Source organism: Tiliqua scincoides, chromosome 14 (assembly GCF_035046505.1).
Source record: "Tiliqua scincoides isolate rTilSci1 chromosome 14, rTilSci1.hap2, whole genome shotgun sequence".
In the NCBI taxonomy this organism is placed as follows: Eukaryota; Metazoa; Chordata; class Lepidosauria; order Squamata; family Scincidae; genus Tiliqua; species Tiliqua scincoides.
This window is the reverse complement of record NC_089834.1, coordinates 10,152,138-10,169,962: the sequence shown is the minus strand read 5'-3', so window position 1 is coordinate 10,169,962 and position 17,825 is coordinate 10,152,138. Positions and strand designations below refer to the sequence as shown.

The 17,825-nt window shown below is 48.4% G+C and overlaps 1 protein-coding gene, 1 pseudogene and 1 gene segment (V, D, J or C); all 3 read left to right on the top strand.

The window, feature by feature from the left end:
- The window catches only part of LOC136634464 (immunoglobulin lambda variable 6-57-like), a 1,477-nt gene extending 1,042 nt beyond the window's left edge, over nt 1-435 (top strand). Inside the window, 1 exon segment of the V gene segment in view lies at nt 80-435. Coding sequence covers nt 80-435 — 356 coding nt within the window.
- Nucleotides 436-7,331: 6,896 nt separating this feature from the next.
- On the top strand, nt 7,332-14,714 carry LOC136634463 (vacuolar protein sorting-associated protein 29-like). The gene is made up of 4 exons (XM_066609972.1): nt 7,332-7,340; nt 10,785-10,976; nt 12,954-13,189; nt 14,495-14,714. Exons 1-4 carry the CDS (start codon nt 7,332-7,334, stop codon nt 14,610-14,612), a joined length of 555 nt encoding a protein of 184 aa, XP_066466069.1. The 3' UTR covers nt 14,613-14,714.
- On the top strand, nt 13,867-13,989 carry LOC136634776 (5S ribosomal RNA; annotated as a pseudogene).
- Nucleotides 14,715-17,825: the final 3,111 nt, after the last annotated feature.

The window sequence follows — 17,825 nt, the reverse complement described above, 5'->3', positions numbered from 1 at the left end:
ATTCATCATCATCATCATCATCATCATCATCATCATCATCACTTGAGGGAACTCAGATCTTTTCTTGCCTTTCTTACAGGGACTTTGGCCCAGTTCATCCTGACTCAGCCGTTCTCAGTATCAGCACCACTTGGAGACACCATCAAGATCTCCTGCTCCCGGAGCAGCGGGAACATCGCAAGCTATGACGTCTCTTGGTATCAACAGAAAACCGGCAGCTCCCCAAGGCTAGTGATGTATGCCTTCAACCACAGGCCCACGGGAATCCCAGAGAGGTTCTCAGGGTCCATTGACAGCACATCCAATTCCGCCACCTTAACCATCTCCGACGTTCAAGCAGAAGATGAGGCCGATTATTACTGCCTGTCTTACGGAAGCAGCGAGCAGAGTACGATGCTACAATCTCATGGGAATGTGCAAGGAAAAGCTCTTTGAGGTTCTCAGGCATGGGTTGCAGGTGGTAGGCTGAAGGGCAGGGCTGGCTTCTCTATGAGGTCAGCTGAAACCGTTGCCTCAGGCAACAGACTGATGGCGTTTCCCCTGATCCAAGCAAAAATGATCCATGGTTTGTATCCCTCTGAAGAAAGTTTAGAGCAGGGGTTCCTAAAGTGTGTGTCACAATGTCTTAGGGAGCTCTGTCACGCTCACAGGGGTGCCATGGGATGTTCCCAGTGGCCCCTTCTACCTGTTCCCCTGGGCAACGCCATCTTGGATCTCACAAAATCTTGCGCATTTTGAGTGCCACCATCTTGGATCTCACAAGATTTTGCGAGATCCAAGATGGCAGCAGCTGGCTGAACAGGGAAGAAGGGAGTGTCATGCAGGGAGAATCAGGACCCAGGCTGTGGAGTCACTAGGGTTTGCGTCGCCCCATGTGGGAAGCCCCCGTGATGGACCTCCTCCCATACAATGGGCGGGCCAACACACCATCGCCCTGCCTCACTGGCTTTTTTGGCTATAACATTTGATAGAATAGAGATATTTCAACATGGTTTGTTTCATTGTATTCTGCATGAAATTGCACATTGAATGATATATAACATGACAGTATTATTCCTAAAAACCCACAATTTTAGCAATTTTAGTGGTGTCACCCTCCCCTGCATGTCACTGATGCAGCCTGCACCCCCGTACCTCCCTAGTGACACCACTGGACCCAGGTCAGTTTGGGAACAAGTGGCTTAGAGTGTTTGGAGACTTCCTAGTTCTATGTGTCTATGGATGGGGGGAGAAACATGGAGAAGTTTAGAAAATGACACATGGCGTGGAGAACTTGGATCAAAGTTTCTTTCCCTCTCTTCTATGCCAGGCTGCTTTTTCACGGAGCATAAAATGTGGGCCGTAGATCGGGGACAGAGTGCGGAGTGCACCATTGCACACACTGTGCAGCTGGAAGTCGAGATGGAGGCAGGTGAAAGCATCCTCTACCTGGATTGTCTTCTCCACCTCCCAGAGCTGCCTAACGACACCTGTCCTGTGTGGGAGCCACACTGATGGCCTGGTTGAGTTTTCTTTTGTTAAGTTGGTAAGTTTGGTAAGTTAATGTATTTATTGTGCATGGCTGTTATTTTCTTTTTCCTTTTTCCAAGCTGCTTTGGGTACCAACATCCCAAAAAGGGAGATCAAAATCACCAAATAAAATAATGATTGGGAAAGTATCTAATTAACTTATGGACTTCACTGCCTACAAGATATGGTGCCAGCTGAGATGGTATTAAAAGAGGACTTGACAAATTCAGTGGAGGACAAATCTATCAATGGTCTATCATGATGGCTATATAGAAGCCTCCTGATGCAAAGGCAGGCTACAATCTTATATGCACTTACATGGAATTAACACCCATTGAACTCTTTGAGGCTTACTTAAGAGTAGATATGCAGGTGGCAACAGTGAAGGAGGGCCATCTTGTGGCCTTCCTCTCCTGCTTGTCACCTTCCCAGAGGCATCTGAATGGCCACTATGGGAAGATGGATTTAGATCTCTTCTGTGCTATGGTAGCTAAATGAAACATCCATAAGAATAGGCCCTCAGTTTGGCTGTACTTGTCGTACGTAAGAGGCGACTAAACAGCCACTGGGTAGATGGGACTCGATAGCCTGGGAAGGCAGCTCATCTGAGGGAAGGAAAACTCTGATCCCAAACCTCCACTGCCCTGTGGCTACATCCAGTTATGGAAAAGGCTTCAGGAGTCAACCTCGAGGCAAAATCCGGAGCCGGAGTCCCTGAGGCCGTTCATGGCTGAACACAGTCACGTTCTGGAAACTCCTGCGACGCCGCTGGAACCAACCGTATTGGCCTCTGCCTTTCCATTGGACCATTTCAGCGACGTGGAGAGGGGGGATTTGCTGCATGGGTAACAGCCTATCCTCCATACCTACTTTACCCAGGCTTCGCACACTGGAGAGGACACTCTGTTCCAGAACCACCATTCAGAGCGTGACACCATAGTCTTCCGAGACTGAAGGATGCCAACAAGAACTCAATAACAGTATACTTCTAAATATCAATTGCTGGAGGATATACTAATGGGGAGGGCTGCTGCTTTTATCTTTTGCATCTAATGTTCCCAGGGGAATAATGTTGGCCAGTAGATGCTAATTTACAGCCCAATTCTATGCATGTCTACTCAGACGTAAGTCCCCTTAGAGTTAATGGGACTTACTCCGAGGAAAGTGTGGCTAGGATTGGGCTGTTAGATGGGCCTTTGGCTTGATCCAAAGCAGGTCCCCTCTTATGCAGGTCTTATTGACCTTATAAGCAAAATCCAGAATTGAGGTTTCTATTTATTTTACTTGCAGGACTCAGATGATGCTGGACTCGCCAGAGAAGAGCCCCAAAACACCTTTTGCATCTTTCCAGGGAGCCTGAGAACACCAGAAGCATGTGCAGAGTGCCTGTCCAAACCACAAGCAGCCTCTTCCCATCGGGTGCAGGACTTTCAGATCAGAAAGAAAAAAGTATTTCAGGCAAACCCAAAAGGCTCACTTGTCAATCCAGGAATTATATGTTCACTTTTAATTGGGATTTACAGTTCCCATGTACAGTGTGAAGGTTGGAAAAGACATGGAAAGAAATGTGTGGCAGGAACTCATATCCCTCCATCATGCCTTTCCAGTGCAATCCTAGGCATGTCTACTTAGGAGTAAAAACCCAATCCTAAACTTCCCTAGCGCCCTGGGCTGCAGCGGCAACTAATTGGTGACTGCTTCATCCAGTGGGGCAGGAAAGCAGCGCTAGGTCTCCTTGGGGTAAGGGAATTTACATTCCCTTATCCCGTGTAGTGACCAGGCAGCTTCAATGGGTCTGCTTGGATCTGTGCCCGCTATTGAGCAGGTGCAGGATTGAAGGGATCCATGTTGGGTTTCCTAGTTTGGGAAGGGTTGGCAACCTTCAGTCTCGAAAGACTATGGTAGAAGCCTACAGCAGCCAGTATTCCCAGGCGGTCTCCCATCCAAGTACTAACCAGGCCTGACCCTGCTTAGCTTCTGAGATCAGACAAGATCGGGAGATAGTGTTCAGTATAGGGAGATGGTTGGCAACCTTCAGTCTCGAAAGACTATGGTATAAGCCTACAGCACCCGGTATTCCCAGGCGGTCTCCCATCCATGTACCAACCAGGCCTGACCCTGCTTAGCTTCCAAGATCAGGCATGTGCAGGGTAACAGTTGCTGTATTAAACAGTTTGGGAGGGGGATAGGGTATGGTGGCAGAGCCTGCCACTGTCTCTGCCCCCCTCCTGGGCCCGCTCCTCCCCTCCTCTCCCCTCCCCTCTCCCTGTTCAGTTCTGCCCCATCCCTGCCCTCCCACACCCCAAAATGCCCTGCTGCTGGTGGTAAAACTCACCACCAGGAGCCCTTGCAGTTCATCCTCCGGCGTTGCTGCCCTGCACCGACTGCCGCTGGGCCCAGCGTCGGGGGGGCGCGCTTGCATCTCTGGTGCAAAAGTGCCTTATGACACTTTTCCTGACAGTCGGGCCAGTGGTGCTAGCAGAACACCAGCGTCGGGCCTGATAGCATTAGGCCAAAGTGCCGTTGTTTTCAATGGGTTTCAAGCATATTTAGAAGGGCAAACTGTTGAGCTTTAAATTCTCAAAGCGGTAGCTGTTCAGGTGAATGCAATCACCCCCCAAAAAACATAACCAGTTCTTGGCAAACTTTTTTGTACATCGTCTTCCACCTTTTAAATGTACTGTTTGCTCCAATTAGGGTAATTCAGCTGTTTGGCACCCTTTATTCATATCCCCGTTAAATGAGTTAAGAGGCACTTTTAAAGCGAAGGTTCTCTTATATTTAGCAAGGTGAGATCCACTGTCTCTATTCATCCCCAGCATAGAATCTTTTCCAGTGACTGTTTGCTGGTGTTTTTTCGGCATCTTTTTTTGGGGGGTCGTGAGCCCTCTGGGGATAGGGTCTCATTTAAAAGACACCATCTTTTAAAAAACAAACTTGCTAGTGCCTGTGCTTCTGACCTGTGGTTGCTTTTGGCTGAGTTTTGAAACCAATAAATGAGAAAACGAAGTCACTGTGGTTTGAGAAAGTGTTTTGTGTCTGTATATCCAGATGGAATGGAGATGAGCAAAGGGATAATATACTGGGGTCCAAGCACCCGCTACACCTGATGCATGAAGTCTGTCCAAGGCTTTGTACTGCCTTGTGGGAGAGCAAAGGTTACGTTATTTTCTGTGGGTTGTAAACTGGCAACTGTGATTCATTGAGCGGGAGGGAAAAAAGGGAATGGGAACATCAAAAACTATCTCTGCCATACAGGCTGTGGACAATATGGAAGGGAAATACAGGGCCTCTTAGAGGGGAGTGCAGGGGGTACGTTGTACCTGGATCCGGGGTTCAAAAAGGAACCTGGGAGCCAAAGGGGATGGGCAGATCAAGCCCAGGGGGAATGAATAATGAAGAGAAGGGGCCCAAACAGTGGTTTCGTTAGCAAGGTGCAGGGTGTGCAAGTCGCACTGGGTGATGCGCATTGGGGGGGGTGACACAACTACTAGCCAAAATCTTGGTATTTTCAAATAATACCAGCATGTTATATATCATTCAATGCATCATTTCATGCAGAATGCAATGAAGCAAATCACGTTGAAATATCTCTATTCGATCAAAAGGTATAGCCAAAAAAACCAGTGGGGGGTGGGGCACCATGCTCACTGGCCTGGGTTTTGCCCCGCCCACTGCACAGGAGGAGGTCCATCATGGGGGAGACACGCTGGCCTCCCTCATTGGGAGGGACACCCTAGTGACACCACTGGGCCCAGAAGAAATTTTGTACCATATCCCCTGATAAAATTCTGCTGTGGAGCCCTGGGGAAATATGTTACAGCTGGAGTTGATGCAGGGGTCCATTGCTGCTCTTTGAAAAGCAGCGCAACCAAAGAACATTACGTAACATTTGAACTCACAGAAGAGGACCTCAGCTGGACCCCGGTTTGTCCAGCTCTGATACCTAAGCCGACTGCAAGCTTCTAGCAAAGGACAGGGCCTGAAATTATTGCGTATCTGGCAATAGTGTCCCATTTCTGGTAAGCAAGAACACAACCGCATGGGGGAAGTGAAACAAAACTCACTTTGCAGGAAGTGAGCTTCACTTAGCAATGTTTGCAGGTGGCTGGCACGGAAGCCAAACACGTGCAGACACTCAGAAAGGTTACGGCATGACCTTTGTGTTAGGACACAAGTCCTCCCAGGCATCGGGAAATGGGGAGAAGTACTTAAAGGTGGGACAGGCAAATGTTTTGGCATGAGGGCCGCATGGATGGATGTACACAGTATGCCCCCCCCCCTCAATTCTCATGCTCCAGTGTGGCCCTGGTGCGAGCACACACAGGGCATGACCCCCATCTCACATCAGCAATTCATCTCCATTTTCCACCTTCTATGAAGCACACAAGCATGCGTGTTTTAAGAGCATACAGTTAACCCATTATTCTGGCCACCACCAAGTAGCAATTAATTCTGTCTGCACCTACCCTCACAACCACCGTTTACAAAGTGCACACCACACAGACACATCTCTGCTTTTAAAAGTAAGAGTATACAATTAATCCAGCAAATTTCAACCTGGTCCACAGGTGTGCCATGGGAATTTGTGTTTGTGTGTGTGTGTGTGTGTGTGTGGGGGGGGTGTTTGATCATTTATTAGTAGGGCCTATGAGGGATGTGAACCCCCCCCACCAGCAGCATGGTGTGCCTTGTTGATTGTCAACAAACTGATGGTGTGCCTTGACAATTTTATTCATCTAGGAAGGCCCATAGCCAGGGAGACAGACCAGGGACAGACTGCACTTGCTCCCCGTGCGGAAGGGATTGTCACTCCCGGATTGGCCTTTTCAGCCACACTAGACGCTGTACCAGAACCACCTTTCAGAGCGCGATACCAGAGTCTTTCGAGACTGAAGGTTGCCAATACTAGGTTTGTCAACACTCCCCCCCCATTTAACTTGGACCTCAGACAATGGGAAAATGTAACTTTCTGGGTCTCATTTTATTTAGTCTTTGTTTTGAACCATTGTTTTCTCATTCTGTCACCCGGAAACAAAGATATCATCTTTCTGCTGCATTTATAGTTGTCCTCCTGAGAGAGATCGGGTTGTTCTGAAAGGAACACTGAACTTACTCAGGTGAAAACAACCTTTTAAAAACATAATAACTCACAACCAAGTTGCAGTGAACAAGGCAAGGACCTCATATTCTCAACAGATGGTACCATGGAGATATGATCTGAAAGTCAGCTGTTTCCTACATGTTGGAGACCAGGATTGGGTCACCAGCTTTTTTTTTTTTTTGCAAGGCTCCTATGCCTTTAAATCACTGTGCAAGTGGCAAACACCAGCCCCATGGCTGTCACCACCCCAAGCTTGGGGAAAGCTTGAACTGTTGGAATTCTACCTGCCTGTAGGAGCCCTTATGGAAAGAAAGGTGGCAATGCTTGTGTGTGTGTGTGTGTGTGTAATAAGTGTCAATTAGGTGTGGAATTAGCATAAGAACATAAGAACAGCCCCACTGGATCAGGCCAGGGCCTTGATCTGATGGATGCTTACTTGGAAACAACTTCCAGGGATTTCAATGGGCCTTACTCCCAAGTTGTGTGCAAATGCTGGCTACTGCATGGCTTGCTCCTGTATACATTTACTCATAAGGAAGTCCCACAGTGTTCAGTGGGGCTCACTCCCAGGGAGGCATACATAGGCTTGCAGCCTTAATACTGGCCAACAATTCTGGAGCTCAGTCTTAGCGAGCCAGGCTCCTTGTTGCAATGATGCCTCTTGCAAAAGAGCTTTCAGGATCAGCCCCCCCCCCCCCAATACAGCAAGGAATGCAAAATGGAGAAGGTAAGGGCAAAGGGCAGTGGCTTCAGGTCTGCAGCTTGCACATGTGTCAGCTACTCTACAAAGCTGTAAGTCTGACCCTCAACAGCTGCTGGAGAATTTGCTTTGGGACTGAGCAGGGTTAGAGTGTTCTGCGGCTTACTGGAGCAGAGAGGAAGGAGGACTGTAGGAACATGGTGAGTAAAAGAAAAGGACCCAGGGGTTGCTTTGCAGAGCTCTTTCTTTCCATCGAGAACCCTTGGAGTGTGTTGTGCTGCAATTTGAATTGGGAATGAATTTTAGGCAAGGCTTCTTGATATTATCTGCTTTAGAATTGGTTTTCAGCACCTGGGCTCAGATCTCAGGTATGTTAAGTAATAACAAAGAGTACCTCTGAGTACATGCAAAGTATTTTCCATGTGGAGAGAAGCCCCAACTGGTTCCCTGTGCTTTGGTCTGAAAAGTGTTGGTGGATGGTTCTATTTTTTTTAAAAGAGAGGTGCTGGGACTTGAGCTTTTCTGGAAAGTGGACTTACCCATCTGGGAGTCCTCCTCCTCCCTGTCCTGTGAATTGACTGGGCAATGGTTCAAGGGAGACAGTGGCATTGCTAGGGAGGTGTGGGCTACACTGGGTGACCTGTATGGGGCGGAGGGGTGACACCACTACTGGCCCAAAATTTTTAAAATCTTGATATTTTCAAATAATACCATAACGGTATATATCATTCAATGAGCAATTTCATGCAGAATGCAATGGAACAAACCACACTGAAATACCAAAAAGTTCTATCAAAAGTTACAGCAAAAAAAAAAAAAAAGTGGGGTGGGATATTGGTGTATCACTATGCCCACTGCTGAATGCTTTCCACATGCGCTGCCTCCGACGCATCCTCGGCATCACCTGGCAGGACAAAGTTCCAAACAACACAGTCCTGGAACGAGCTGGAATCCCTAGCATGTATGCACTGCTGAAACAAAGATGCCTGCGTTGGCTCGGTCATGTTGTGAGAATGGATGATGGCCGGATCCCAAAGGATCTCCTCTATGGAGAACTCGTGCAGGGAAAGCGCCCTACAGGTAGACCACAGCTGCGGTACAAGGACATCTGCAAGAGGGATCTGAAGGCCTTAGGAGCGGACCTCAACAAGTGGGAAACCCTGGCCTCTGAGTGGCCCGCTTGGAGGCAGGCTGTGCAGCATGGCCTCTTCCAGTTTGAAGAGACACTTGGCCAACAGTCTGAGGCAAAGAGGCAAAGAAGGAATGCCCATAGCCAGGGAGACAGACCAGGGACAGACTGCACTTGCTCCCGATGTGGAAGGGATTGTCACTCCCGGATTGGCCTTTTCAGCCACACTAGACGCTGTTCCAGAACCACCATTCAGAGCGCAATACCAGAGTCTTTCGAGACTGAAGGTTGCCGACACGAATGCCCACTGCCTAGAGCATTAATCTGCCCATTGCATGGGAGGAGTCCATCGTGGGGGTGACAAGAAGACCTCCCATACCAGGAGATGCAACCCCTAGTGGCAGCACTGAAGGGAGAGAAATGCACTCTGCACATGCTCAGATAGACTCTTAAATTGAGTTGTGTGTTTCAGTGTGATGCCCTGATATCCCAAGCAGGGGAGGGGAGATGGTTTCCTAAGAAAACTTTATTATAAAGGCAGGGCATCTACTGCACCTGTTTGGGTATTCCTGAGTTCCAGCATCCCTCTGGAGTGATTGTAGTAAAACAGTTGCCTCAGTGACTTCTGAAATACTGAAGAGAAGGTGCATCTTGCCCTGAGGGTGCTCCGCAACTGAAAACAGGCACAAGGGAGACAATGGAGTAAGGGTAGATGGCCCTTTGGCTACTGTAGCAGGGAGAGTTCTGTGTTCATAGGCATGGCTGGGGAAAAAAAAAATATTTCAAACTCTCAGGAGCCAGAATGTAAAGTTCTAGCTGGATGTAAAAATGGATGTAAAATGTAAAAAGGGCTGGAAAAAAATATTGTAAATACCTTGATTAGAACAGCTTGATTTGCTGGTGTAAGATTTCAGGGCCAAATCCTGTTCCACTCTAGGCTGCTCTGTGTAGCTTCAGGCTTGCTGCTATCTCCTTGCCTGTTCTACTCTGCAGGACTGGTGTGGAGGACAAAATGAAATACTGGCTTGCTGTTAGTGTGGGGTTGGAGCAAGGCAGCTGGGAGTCTCCCTAATTGAACGGAGGCTCAATCTAGTCCAGTTGCCTTCCTTTGCCAATGTAGACATGCTCCCAATATACCGTACCTGTGAACGGCCTGGTTGAACTAGAGCCGGTGTACTGTAGCTGTAAGTTTGGACCTCCCCAGTTGGAATCTTGCCACTGTCATGGCTTCTCACTATGCAGCCTTCAACAATGCACATGCTGTTAGCCTCAGTCTTCCCCACCTGCAATATGGGCATAATTTCTTAACTTACAAGGTGAAACTTCCATTTTATTAACTTATAAGGCCTGCATCTTAAGGTAATGCATCTTAAGGTAATGCAAAGCATCTTGCATGCTACAAAAGCTATATAAATGCAATAATTATTCAAAGTGAATTCTGAAATGGGAACATTAAGCGCATAAGGTCACTGTAGACATACACTGTATGTGTGGTCACTACAGGTCACTACAGACATACACTGTAGTTAAATACACCCATGCACTCTCCTTTCATCATGTGACTGGCTCACAAGATCCCTGTGAGTCTATTCTTGCAAGTCGGTGTTTGCTGAAGGGGAGTCATGAAAGATAACAGCTCAGAAAACAATGGCAAAGATCTCAGGCATTGTTTGTTTGATTTGTTTGGGGGCAGAATGAACCAGTTGCTTCAATTCCGAAAGCATATTGTTTTGCAAACTTGGTCTCAGAAGTGCAAGGCTTCCGATTGCTATCTCTGTACAAAGCAGAGCAGAGTTGATGCTATTGGGGAATGCTACATTTCCCAATATTAGAAGGGGCTAGAAAATCTAGAGGGCTGTGTTGGAGAAATCATAATTCCATGTAGACATAGTTGATTGATTTGGCTATTTAGGCCCCTTTGTGAACTACTTTTTTCATAGAATCCTAGAGTTGGAAGTAATCCATAAGGTCATTTAGTCCAACCCTCTGCCTGTAGCAGGAAATCCTCTTGGAGCTTCTCCAGCAGGTACCTGCTGATCTTCTGCCTGAAGATCCCTAGTGAAGGAGAAGCCACCACCTCCCTTGGCAATCTGTTCCACTGCCAAACCATCCTGACCATCCAGAATTTCTTCCTGATGTTCAAATGGAGTCTCTTGCAGTTCACACCCACTGAATCTAGTTTTTTGTTGAAAAGCAGCCTGTAAGTAATCCTTCTGCGTTTGGCTCTCTGAGTGTGCAAAGACTTCATGTGTGCCATCTCGATGCTGTCCTCAGAGCAACCCTTTTGTGGTAGGCATTTTCAACTTAATTTTGTTTCCCTTCTCTCCCCGGGCTACAATAAGCTGGTACTGGTGATCGGAGATCTCCACATCCCTCATCGATGCAGTGACCTCCCTGCCAAGTTCCGAAAACTCCTGGTCCCTGGGAGGATCCAGCATATTCTCTGCACTGGGAATCTCTGCACCAAGGAGAGCTATGACTACCTGAAGACGCTGGCTGGGGATGTCCATGTGGTCAGAGGGGACTTTGATGAGGTAGAGGCTAGACCATTCCTGGGTTGATTGTATGATCAGTATCTTCTAGTGGACATACTTCTGGGGAGGGACTGTAACTTGATGGTAGAACACAGAAAAGGTCCTAGCTTCATTTCCTGGCATCTCAAGATGGGAAGATCTCGGTTAGCAAGGCTGGGAAGGAGCTCTGGATGAGAACCTCTACCAACCCTGGACTAGATCAACCATGGGGTTTGGCTTTGTATAAAGCATGATGTTGTAGCTCAGCAGTTGATCATGTGCTTGGCATGTAGAGAGTCCCAAGAAGGTGCCCTAGTAGTATCTTCTGATAGGGATGTCTTGTCTGAAATTCTTGGAGGAAAAGTCCATCAGAGGTTACAAGCCATGATGACTTTATGCAATCTCCAGGTTTTAGAAAGAGCCTGTCTCTGAACTCCAGGTGCAAGGGAGTGGCAAAAGGATGTAGGGATCTTGTTGTCCTGAGTGCTCCCTGGTGAGATACAGGAGTTGGACCAGAAGGGCCTGATCCAGAAAGGCTTTTACGTTCTTTTGAAAGAATGCCAGTTAGTGTAAACCAGGAGTAGTCCAAGACCACCTGGTATGGCATACCAAATACTGCTGCCCTCTGCTCCTCCTCCTCTCAATGTTCCAGCTAAGCAATCTCCACCCCTCCATGTTTCCTCTTCCTCTCTGTCCCCCTCTTCATTCTCCAATCCAGGGTGGGGGGAGGAACAGAGGCAAGTTGGTGGATAGAGATGGGCACCTCCTACCAATCCAACCGCTTCAGTTAGATATGGAGGACCAGCGCTGGTGTAAATAGTACTGAACGCAATGGCCTGGTGATCTCTCTCAGTACAAGATAACTTGCTTCACTTTCTGCTTCTCCACCTTCCTAAAATGCTTTAATTCTACTAGCAGGGTATGTAGCTGTCTCTCCTTTGGGTGGGAGAAGGGGCAGAAGTGGCAACACTACTAAGTTGGATGGATCCTGTCCCTGGAAAGGCTTTAGCACCCTTGGATACTTCATTGAAGAGAAGTCCAGCAGATACAACTTACCCCCACACCCGCAATAAAGACACCAGACTTCGGCTTGGATGAAAATGGGCCACTTTATTAAACATTAACTGCAGCAGGGCAATAACTCTGAACATCAATCGTGCGGGGCAATATGGGGGAAACGGTCCTAGCCGTCTGCCTCCCCCTACATTCTCATTGGGCGTACCACCTGGTTCGAGACCCCAGCCGTCAATTGCCAGCTTAGGTCCTTCAACGCCACCCCCAAAGGGGGCAAGGCAGCCGGACTTCAGGGTAGCCAGCCGAGCCGCACCATCCTGTCTGTCCAGGCCAGGGGTTCGCCTTCCTGCCTCCTGGAGCCGGTCAGGCATCATGGGAGCTGTTCAGACTTACCCCTCACCCTGCTGCCTTGGATAGACACCAAGCCAAGTCCCTACCTACCCAGCCCCGCACGTACCCTGCCCACACTGGGAGTGACCAGCCCAGCCTAACCTAAACCACACTGCCTGTTCGCCAGTCTGAGGTAGGCGAAAAAACAGCCAACCAAGGCCAATCAGGTTGACTGCAAAAAATTCCTACCCGGCCCTAGAAAGCGACCTGCTAATCCCAGACTGGTTAATAGGGCGGGCGGGCGGGGTTGCCAGCCGGGAAAGCTCTGAGCCTGGCTGGGGCATGCGCTCCGTGCCAGGGCTCTAGTCCCGCCTCCCCAGCCGCAGGAACCAGTTGCGGCTCAAGCCTCAGCCTTGGTGCACGAGGTGGGGAGGGGGCAATCGGCTGCTAGCGCCTGATTGGTGCTAACAGCTTTTCTCTGTTACTAGAGCACAGAAGGTGCAGAATGCTTCCTTCTTTGCAGCTCTTAAAGGGACCTGGTAACGAGCATATGGAAGTTTCTTAAGTTTTGACTTGGAAATGTATAATGAGTATATTTGATAGAACTGGCAGCACAGTCAGTATGACCTGTTAATGTTACACTGGTTTTCTTAGGGTTTAAGTTACCCGGAGCAGAAAGTAATCATGGTCGGACAGTTCAGAATTGGGTTGATTCATGGCCATCAAATAGTTCCCTGGGGCGACATGGCCAGCTTGGCAATTCTGCGGAGGCAGCTCAACGTGGACATCCTAATTTCTGGGCACACGCACCGATTTGAGGCACTGGAGTATGAGAACAAGTTCTACATTAACCCTGGCTCGGCTACAGGAGCCTACAATGCCTTAGACAGGTCAGTCCAATACTTCTGGTGGTGTGTGTTTGTATGCCTGCCTGCCTACACGTCTCTTGATGGGTCTTGGAAAGTGCAGAGAGGCCACATCCATGCTTCTGGCCCGCCTGATTCCAAACTGATTGAGGAGGGATGAACAAACTAGGAGGGGGGAGCTACAGGGCAGGAAAGGTGGACTTTTCTAGCCTTGACAGGTTCTTGAGGTTGTCAGCACTTGGGGAGAAATGTTCACATGTGCACAAATTCAGATCAGTACAGGTATCCCCCCCATATTGGGGGGAGCTGTTCCAGGGTCCCCTGCAGGTAACAGTAATTGTGGATATGGAGGAACTGTATCTGCTTCCTGTTAGGGTTCAATCTATTCTTTTCAAGTACTCAGGCTGCCTGCATGTCACTATAAGCTTGCATGCTTATAAAATGTTCCTTCTTTTTACAGGTCACTATAAGCTTGCATGCTTATAGTGACCTGTAAAAAGAAGGAACATTTTATTTATGTCCAGCCTTTCTCCCACACTAAACGGCATGCAAGATGGTAAGCTTTTGATTGTCTTTCATGCCTGATCTCATCTGATCTTGGAAGCTAAGCAGGGTCAGGCCTGGTTAGTACTTGGATGGGAGACCGCCAGGGAATACCGGGTGCTGTAGGCTTACACCATAGTCTTTTGAGACTGGAGGTTGCCAACTATCTCCCTATACTGAACACTATCTCCCGATCTTGTCTGATCTCGGAAGCTAAGCAGGATCAGGCCTGGTTAGTACTTGGATGGGAGACTGCCTGGGAATACCGGGTGCTGTAGGCTTACACCATAGTCTTTCGAGACTGGAGGTTGCCAACTATCTCCCTATACTGAACACTATCTCCCGATCTTGTCTGATCTCGGAAGCTAAGCAGGATCAGGCCTGGTTAGTACTTGGATGGGAGACTGCCTGGGAATACTGGGTGCTGTAGGCTTCTACCATAGTCTTTCCAGACTGAAGGTTGCCAACCATCTCCCTATACTGAACACTATCTCCCGATCTTGTCTGATCTTGGAAGCTAAGCAGGGTCAGGCCTGGTTAGTACTTGGATGGGAGACCGCCTGGGAATACCGGGTGCTGTAGGCTTACACCATAGTCTTTTGAGACTGACGGTTGCCAACTACTACTTAAGCCTTTAAACAATGTTAAGGGCCACAAACGGAGGGGGGGGACCAGGAATAACTGAATCTGTAGATACTGAATCAGTGGATACTGGATGCAGAGGCCACCTGTATTTGCAATAAAGTGTGAGAATCCTAATATAAATATCCTGCCTGCTCTTCCCAGAAATATCATCCCTTCGTTTGTCCTGATGGATATCCAGGCCTCGGCAGTTGTCACTTACGTGTATCGGCTAGTTGGAGAGGAAGTCAAAGTGGAAAGGATCGAGTACAAGAAGACTTAGAGGCGTCTTCCGTCGGGACCCTTTTTGTCATTTGCTGGATTGGTTGCACAAAGAAATCCTGTTGCTCTTCCCAGTGTGACGCTGTACTTCCTGGGAGCATTTTGATGAGAATCCTGTACTTAAAGAGTTGCTTGGGGTGTTGTTGGGGAGGGGGAAAAATTCATTGCTTTAAGAATAACTGGCAAAAATAACTGATGCAAAATGAGCCTTGGCCGGTTCCTATGCCTTTGTAAGAGCTAGAACCTTATTTACAAGGCAGTAGTTGATGGAGGAGATCATGGAGCCTTGATGACGTGGAAACGGTTCACATTTCAACTTGGAATAAAATTAGTTCTGAAGTGTGTATCTGTAGTAGTTGACTTTCTTAAAAGCCGTGTAGACAGAGGCTCAAAAATGGTTGGCTGGTCTACACTTAATGAGCTTTTTTAAGGGCTTCTGCAATATCTCCTGGCCTCTGAGATTGATGCACCAAAGGCTCCCCTCTTACCTGGAAAAGCACCAGTCCTTCTCCCACTGCCTTGATTGGAAAAGAGAAGGGTATGTAGAAGTGTGGAGGAGAGCCTTCCACTTACTGCTCACTTCCTTTCTCAAAGCAGGAGAGAACACAGAGAGGTGGGCATCCCCTGCCAATCTGCTGCCTGAGGCAATTGTCTTAGTTGGTCTCCTAGATGGGTTGGCTCTGCCTCCCTACTGTACATTTGGGAAGGGCTCTCGCTCAATGGTGGGTTCCAAGCTGGATTTTGTATGATGCCTGCTACCCCAGCTTGGCCCATGTGGGGGAGCTGTTGCTCCAGCTTCCCCGCATGTGTCAGAATTTATGCACCCACAGGGATTTCCTGCAGCTGTGCTGTGTGAACTGAAGCAGAAGAATATTCAATCTACATGGGTACCTTCTTTCCTGTTGGCTCACTAGTGCATGTAGCCCAACTACTCCTGCACAGCATGTATGCACTGCTGAAACAGAGACACCTGTGTTGGCTCGGTCATCTTGTGAGAATGGATGATGGGCGGATCCCAAAGGATCTCCTCTATGGAGAACTTGTGCAAGGAAAGCGCCCTACAGGTAGACCACAGCTGCGATACAAGGACATCTGCAAGAGGATCTGAAGGCCTTAGGAGTGGACCTCAACAGGTGGGAAACCCTGGCCCCTGAGCGGCCCGCTTGGAGGCAGGCTGTGCAGCATGGCCTCTTCCAGTTTGAAGAGACACTTGGCCAACAGGCTGAGGCAAAGAGGCAAAGAAGGAAGGCCCATAGCCAGGGAGACAGACCAGGGACAGACTGCACTTGCTCCCGGTGTGGAAGGGATTGTCACTCCCAAATTGGCCTTTTCAGCCACACTAGACACTGTTCCAGAACCACCTTTCAGAGCGCGATACCAGGGTCTTTCGAGACTGAAGGTTGCCAACAACTCCTGCACAACTTTCTCTACTGTAAAACACCGATTGGGTTGACCGTAGCTAAAGTGCACTGCAACTTCTGCAGAGAACGTGGGTAGCTGCCTTGATCCAGAGAGAGGTTGTGCCCTCCTAGCTCAGTGTGGTTGACTCCAACTGCTAAGGCTTTCCAAAGGCTCAAATCAGAGTGATGATCCTTCCTTTTCCAGTTACTGGGTGTGTCTTATCTCTTGCAACTCTGCCATTGACTTAGGCAACTGAATTTCCACAACTGTGGATGCTGAAATCTGGGTAGGGAACATGAACCTGTCTTGGTCTTCAGTAAAATTTTGCACTTCCATTTTTATTTAGCTATTAGCTTTTTATATAAAGCATTAAAAAAAATTTCTCACCTGCTGCCTCGCACTGGGAACGTAGCACTAGTGCCACACTGCAGACTAAAATGGTGTTCTTGGCATCACTTGTGAGACCACAATTTTCTTTCTCTTCTCATCAACCTGCGCCTTGGATGTGTTATCCTACTGTGGCCTTGTGGGCCAAATCAAGGGCCGTTCCTCATATTTCAAAGTATCTCTGTGATACAAATGTGCTTTTTAAATTGGCAAGAATGCAGTGGTGTTGCTAGAGGGGTGTGGTGAGTGCAGGCAGCGCTGGGTGACACACACCGTGTGTGTGTGTGTGTGTGTGTGTGTGTGTGTGTGTGTGTGTGAGAGAGAGACACCACTACTTGCCAGATTCTTAATCTTGGTATTTTCAAATACCATCATGCTATATATCAATCGATGTGTAATTTCATGCAGAATGCAATGAAACAAACCACATTGAAATGCCTCTATTCAATCAAATGTTGTACCATGTTGTACCATGGCCCCGACGGTTTTTTTGGCTATATCACCATGCCCACTGCCTGGGCTGGTGTCCTGCCCACTGCACGGGAGGAGGCCCATGCGAGAATGTCATGGATTCTCAACAGAGAGGTGAAGTTCTAGCAGAGCCAATAACCATAAAATTAATTTGCATGGGGGGAAGCCAAACTTTGGCCCTTGGGCATTTAAGGAAGGAGAAAGTTCCTCCTCCAAGTCTCTTGGCTTCAGAGAGTCAAGCCCCCTTCCAGAACCCATCATGGTTTGGCTCTGTGTGTTCCTGGCATTTCTCAGTGGCACCTCAGGTAAGAGAGCCCATGGGAGAAAAAGAACAGCTGTTTGTACCATGTCTCATAGGCACAGAAGGGGTTTTGTGATATTTTGAGAGCCCCACAAATGAATCCAGGCTCATGGCTTTTGCTTGTCTTGTCCATCAAGGTGTTGGTTCACAGCCGACTTTGACTCAACCGGCCTCCGTGTCTGCATCTCTCGGACAAACGAGCACACTCTCCTGCACGGTCAGCAGTAACGTGAACACCATTTACTGGAACCAGCAGAGAGCTGGACAGGCCCCTCGCTTTGTGCACTGCAACGGTTGTGGCAGCAGAGGGGAAGGCATCCCAAATCGGTTCACAGCCTCTGGCTCTGGGAATGTTGGTTATTTAACCATCGGTAACGTCCAGCCTGAAGACGAGGCCGATTATTACTGTGTCATGTGGTATAGTGCTCGTACTGTGTTCCACAGAGGTGCGACTGAATGGGGAACTGAGACAAAAACCTTCGCTCTTCCTCCCCAGGGTTGAAAAGCAAGATTTGTTGCAGACCTGAATTTATCTGTGCCAGAGGCTCTCTGAATCAGGCAAGGGAACTGACAGTCTCTTTAGATCAGGGTTCTTCAACTGTGGGGTAGGGACCCCAGTGGGGGCTGAAGCCTCAATTGTAGGGTTTTGCAACT

Excerpts from the sequence above, each read along its gene's own strand:
- LOC136634463 (XM_066609972.1), top strand. Across the intron at positions 10,977-12,953 it reads TCAGAGGGGACTTTGATGAG|GGTTTAAGTTACCCGGAGCA; the intron begins GTAGAGGCTAGA and ends TGGTTTTCTTAG. Across the intron at positions 13,190-14,494 it reads GCCTACAATGCCTTAGACAG|AAATATCATCCCTTCGTTTG; the intron begins GTCAGTCCAATA and ends TGCTCTTCCCAG.